This window comes from Merops nubicus, unplaced genomic scaffold (assembly GCF_000691845.1).
Source record: "Merops nubicus isolate BGI_N331 unplaced genomic scaffold, ASM69184v1 scaffold46639, whole genome shotgun sequence".
Lineage (NCBI taxonomy): Eukaryota > Metazoa > Chordata > Aves > Coraciiformes > Meropidae > Merops > Merops nubicus.
Window position 1 is genome coordinate 43631 of NW_008632796.1, and position 6000 is coordinate 49630.

At 43.4% G+C, this 6000-nt stretch overlaps 1 protein-coding gene across 1 annotated transcript in view; it reads right to left on the reverse strand.

Moving 5' to 3' along the window:
* The window catches only part of PDIA5 (protein disulfide isomerase family A, member 5), a gene marked incomplete at its 3' end in the record, with an annotated part of 42984 nt that extends 41644 nt beyond the window's left edge, over window positions 1-1340 (reverse strand). The window contains exons 1-2 of the mRNA XM_008947994.1: window positions 1201-1340; window positions 403-448 (exon numbers count right to left, since the gene is read on the reverse strand). Coding sequence (XP_008946242.1) covers window positions 403-448; window positions 1201-1340 — 186 coding nt within the window. The remainder of the gene's footprint in view (window positions 1-402; window positions 449-1200) is intronic.
* Between the last annotated feature and the right edge of the window lie 4660 nt (window positions 1341-6000).

Below are 6000 nucleotides of genomic sequence, written 5' to 3' on the forward strand. Positions count from 1 at the left end.
TAAGGCCTTTCAGCAGTCTTTAAAGTTTACAAACACATGAACTAAAAACCTCAGAGAACTTTATCAAAATGCAGTATCTACTAATACTTTCAGTTACACTGCAATTAGTAGAACTTTGTAATCAAAACAAGAGAATCCTTATTTGTAAAACAATTTACAACTTAACTCACAATTTACACTACAGTTCAACGTGGGTTCAGTCTTTTCAATAATACAGCTTTCCTAGATCTGTGGTTGGCAGACATGTACACACACAAAAACCTTTAGGTCACTCTGACAGCAGTTTATCAAGATTAACCCCCACTCTTTCATGCCTTCAGCATGAAAGTACCAGCACCTGTTCTTAACCCACAAGTGTCTCCCCCATATGTAGTAAACCCAAAATCAAGTATTTAAATTTACCTTCAATGTCAGCGCTCTGTTGTATTCAGTATGAAATGCACCATCCCTGTCGAACAAGGAGTGGGGAACAGTGTTAACTTACAGTAACGTTGCTGGAAATGATACAGCTGCTCTCCCCACTTCCCACTAACCAGAACAACATTAGCTTGCTGAAGCTACAGACCTCAATGGAGTTCACAGTACAGTAATTTAAAGTGAGAATAAAGAGTAAGGAAAAAGGGAGGACACAGAACAGACTGTAAAGCAAACAGGTTTCTAATAAACAATTTCCTCCCTGACACTAACAAGAGTATTTACTAAGGTATGATCTTTGGAAATGGAGATGCAGCTGCTTAGAGTCTCTTACACTTAACAGTTCTCCCAATCCTATTATTTCCAGGGAGAAAATCTCTTGCTGTTTCACTACACCTGCCTTTCTCCACTTACTTTACAAGTACAGTCTCAAGTCAGACAAACAAGCACACACAGGTGAAGTGGCTTGCCCAACACATATGCCAACAGGCACATGACAGAGAAAGTAAGAGGGCTCAAATCTCAGGCATCAGCCCTGGGCATTGGGCATCTCTTCCAGGTCCTGCTCATGCTTTTAGTTTATTCTGCTCAATAGCAGAATAAATTTATCTCAGCTTCTGACAGAACACATGCTTGCAAACAGAAAAAAACAGCAATCAATTTTACATCTCAAAGGTTTAAAGAAGTAAGTCCTCATGCTGTAGCAGAAGGGAGCTGCAAGGAGAACGGATGGTCCTAGCAGGGGCAACAACAATTAGGAAATACAGACCCCAACCCAGTACTCACTTATAATGGAGTAACTCCACTCCCTTCTCCTTTGAATTAGGATCTACTTTCATCTTCTTGCACAATTTTCGGCTTTCAGTATCACTGCAAAAAACACATATTGAAAGAAAAATCGTTACAAGAAAGGAAATCAAATGCATTCAGTTCTGAAAACTCCTTGCTGTGCTCTCTCATCAGCAGTTAGTTGCAACTAATAGTAATTTGGAAGCTGTTCAGCTACATCTGTGGGACAAGCACTGTGGAAAGCTGCATTAGCCAATTTAATTTTTCCACTTGCTTGGTCAGGACACAGTGAACTGTTAAAACCACATTCCAAAGCCAGGTCCCAACCAGCAGAAAAGTAGCCCATTCTAGCATGTCTGAGTACCTCAGCAGACCTTCTGTCTATTGGATTAACATAAAATTTAGGAAGTCGACTTTTCAAGACAACCATGCTACTGTTAGGGTGGTGATAAAGTCCACTGTTGTGAAAAGATTAGAACAAAAAGAGCAGATCAGCTTTTGTATCTGGCAGAGGATAACTCAAAACCTAAAAGAAACATCTTCATGGTATCTCCAAGACTAAATCAGAAGCAGCTAGCCTTAAAAAGCTCCTGTAGAAACCAAAAGCCAATTCAGATTTTGGAGCCCCAAACCCAGCAATCCCAATCATTCCAAGTATGAGGGATGCATCCTGGAGTTTACCTCCACCTGACAAGTGAGGTAAAGACCTTCTGCCACAGCTCCTGAGGAAGGAGGCACACAACAGCAGACAGACCTTCTGGAGGTGGTTTTCAAATGGAATGAGTGAATTGCTTACAAGTACCAGATTAGGCTGAGCTGAGGAAGAGAGAAGTGTCCTGGGACAAAACTGTATATACATTTGCTTAGGTGGGCAAGTAAAGGGTCTTCATGGCCCAACTGCTGTCCTGAACAATGCAGAAGTGAAGCTATAAGGATACTTCAAGCTGAAGTGAATATGAAGTCAAAGACCTGGGGAGATGAGTGAAACAGTACAACTACAAAGAAAAGAGGATTCTTCACATTGACAAGACTATTCTTTGCACTGACAAATAGCAAGATTAAAAAGCTTGGAAACTTGTTCTCAGCAGAGAACAACTTGTACCTTTTACACAGATAAATCAATTTAGAAAATGAAAACACCGAAACTCCATCAAGTTTAAACTGATTAGAGACACATTAGAGACATCAAGATGCAAGGGTTGCAAGAGCCCCACCAAATTAAGTGCTGCTGCCAGCACTGGTTCCAATTCTCCCAATGTTCTCCAGCTGCCTCTCTGCAACTACGAGGAACAACAAAACAGTAAGTTTGCAGCGTGCTCCAGATGAAAGCATGCCTGTGTGGAAAAATCCCAAATGCTTATTGTAGATGGAAATAAGGTGGGGTGTGCTGTGGACACATGCATCAAAATAAGAATATTATGCTGAAGACAGAAATTAGCATTTTAAGGAACTAACAAAACATGCAACTACCTCACCAAGGAGCACCTGTAATCCCAATTGTATGGAAGCATGTTTGTCTGAAGACTCTTAATTCATGACAATTCTGCATTTACAGATCATACCCAAAGCTAGTCATTGTAACCCATAAATGCTTTCTTTGCTTCTCCAGTTGGCAGGAGATCTCAGCCTGAGAAGACTTGTTCTCCTCTTGTCTGCTGCACCTTTGTTTAGCCCAGACAGCAGCGGAAGGTGGAGCCGAAACATGTCATCTGTTCATAGAATAATGTGAACATCTCTCCCTGTAACAAAACTTGGTTATAAAACAAATAGCCTGGAGTTGGAGTTTTTTGGCAAAAAGCTAGTTTGCCATGTGGATTCTGTACAGAAAGTCTTCAGCAACATCAAAAACATGGGCCAGAAACATCCTGCCTTCTCTCACCTGCAGTCCTCCAACAGTCCCACAGGCTAAGCATAAGCAACTCAAAGGTCATGGAGTCTCTGAAGGCAGCATCAGTTTCAGATCATCCTCCCACCCTACCCCAGACAGATCTAGAGAAGCCCTTGTGGCCCTGCTGGAGCCGATGGCCAGACAGCAAAATAAAGTCAGCCTGCATCACACTCAACATTTGTAAATGCTTTCCCAGGCATTCCCAGGATAAACATATATTTGTGGCCATCTCAGCCTTGCCAAGACAAATGTTAGGTGCTTGATGGGAACAAGTGTAATGTTGAAACCTAACTCCAGCAACACTGTCAAACCCCAAGACGTGCAGACAATCATTCTGGCATCAGCAGAGGGCCAAAATGGGTATCAAGACAATTCTGGTGTCAGTTCTGCCACCAGTTTGGTGTAACTTCAAACCACTTGGGGGAAAGTGTAATTCTTCCTTACCTGTCATTTAGAGATCCAGATACTCATCTTAGAAAAGTTCAGCAAGGTTTACAGTGGAAAAAGGCTACAAGACATTACTTCTAAAATGTAACTGTGAGCAAGCAGAGAGTAACTCCTACCAATTAATTTTCTGTTTGCAAGAGGTTCTATTAAAAAGTAAAGAAAGATAAGAACAGCTGTTTCATCGGGAGGAAACAGGATCTAAGCCTGCCTTGCTTTCAGGATTGCTCCATTTGTAGAGATTCACGTAGCTGCCTGAATGCACATCCATTATCACAGGAAAAAGCAGCACTTTGCTCCACTATGTCTCTTGCCATTTAATGGGCAGATTCTCTGCACCGCTGCATTAGGAGTTGAGCCTGTTTATGCAAGCTATCTGCACTGATGCAAGAGATAGAAGAGGAGCAAATTCCCAGAATAGGAAGTATCTAAATATGTATCAGTAATTTTTTCATGCATCAGTGCACATTTTTGCACATGCCAGACTCACCAGCTCAGATGCTCTACTAATGATTCTTTGGAAAAAGCAGACAAGGAGACGTACAGAAATAGCAGAGATGGACTCGTTCTGCTTTCCCTCACAGCCAGACAAAAATAACCTGCGAAGAGCAACCTGCTCCGGTATCACTTGGTAATGACCATTATCCTTATTAAGAGTAAATATCAACACAGATGCAGTCTCTGCTCTGAGATTTGTCTCTTTTGGATCTCGGCCAACAGCCTCTCTCTGAAGATGAGCTCCTCAGCTCTCACATGGGAGAGGATAATTAGGACTCTGGTTCTTGCAATTTGATTATACCACTTGAAGAGGCAGTGTAAGAGTTTGTTAAAAAGACTAAAAGAAAGGAAAAAAAAAAAAGGGTGACGGGAGGGGAGAGAAACAAGAAACCAAAACCTAAGAAGCCAGAAACCACCTCCAAAATCAGCACTCGACCACCCAGGCCAAGACACTCCAGACAGACACCAGGCTGAGGAAATACTGGGTTTAGGATGAAGTTAGTAGTGTGTCCCCAGCAGCCATCTTTGGCTGTCGCCTGCCGTTTCTGTCCAGAGCAATTTGAACCCTTGAAGGTCCCTGCTGTGCTACTGCTGAAAGGACCCCTGCCTCATCTGAAGGCAGATCTACAAATGATCCAGCTTTATCTCCATGGAAAATCATTCAAAACATCAACCTATTTGTAACATCACAAAGGACCTATCCAGCAGCTGTCCATGTGGTAATAAGGTCAAACTTTAAAAGGCAGGATGACGTGGCTTCCTTCCACTCCCACAGGCATATTCCCTGTGCTCCACCTTCCCATGAAACCAAACCAGGGTTCCAAAATGCCCCTTTGCTGGAGAACTGAAGACAAATGGCAACTTGGTAAGAAGAATGATAAAATTAAAGATCCTAGTAGACCTAACCAAGCAAGAAGTCTAAACAACAAAGTGTGCATTGCAGGAATACTTCACCCCTTCCCATGCACATCCCCATCTCCTCTACTGGGAGGCACTTATGTCATTCAGAGTTACGCTGGGGCTGGCAGGACGCCCAACTGGAGCGCTCCCTGCAAAGCTCTGGGGAGCCCTGTCAGTATCAGCATGCACCAATGATCACTTTGCACAGGCAGCCAGCTGTTACCCAGGCAGGAGGAGGCCAAGGGCTTGTGAAGATCTGACCTCCTTGGGCTCACCACCAGTGAAGCCAGCACCTGAAAGGGACATGCCACGGGCAGTCCTCAGGAGCGGCACAGGGTACAGAGCTGCCCACGGGCCTGGGAGCTCATGGTCATAAGGATGGAGAAGCAGTGACAGATACTGAGGCAGTCCTCAGTGGCAGGAGCAACCTAGAGAAAAGCTTTTGCAGCTAATGTGCCAAGGTAATTTGGAGAGAGAAAAAAAACAAGGGCAAAGCTGGACATGAAGAACATGAAATAAGATCCAGGAGTTTGGCTGTTATAAGTCCACACTGGTTTCTAAACATAAAACAAATTCAAGCTGCAGGGGTCCAAAAGAAGAAATAGTGCATGGAAGTGGCAGGGCAAAACACCCTCCTTGGGGCTAATTCAAACGTTGTCCTGGCAGGTCCTGATGGCAGCAAGGTAAGACTGAACGTCCTCAGCAACATCCTCTTTCATGAGGACAAATAAGACCTTCTACAGCTCCCTAATTATTTGCCTTATCACATAATGCTGCCCATTAGCTTCTCATCAGGAAGGGAAAAGAGCCCTGCAAACACATCAGCCTCTGGGGAGAGAGGATATGGAGTGACTGTCAAATCCCCTCTTCAGAAAAGACAAAAAATGTCATCCAAAAAAAGTTCCTGTCTCCAGCTGCCAGTATAGTATTAGAGTGTGCCTGGGCTGTGTAGCCACACCACTTTGATGCCACAGTGCTGGCACCTACTAACACTTTACAATAGACTGGACTCAGCCTTCTTGTTCAACCATACATAGTGTTTCCAGGCACAAGTAAATAATAACAAC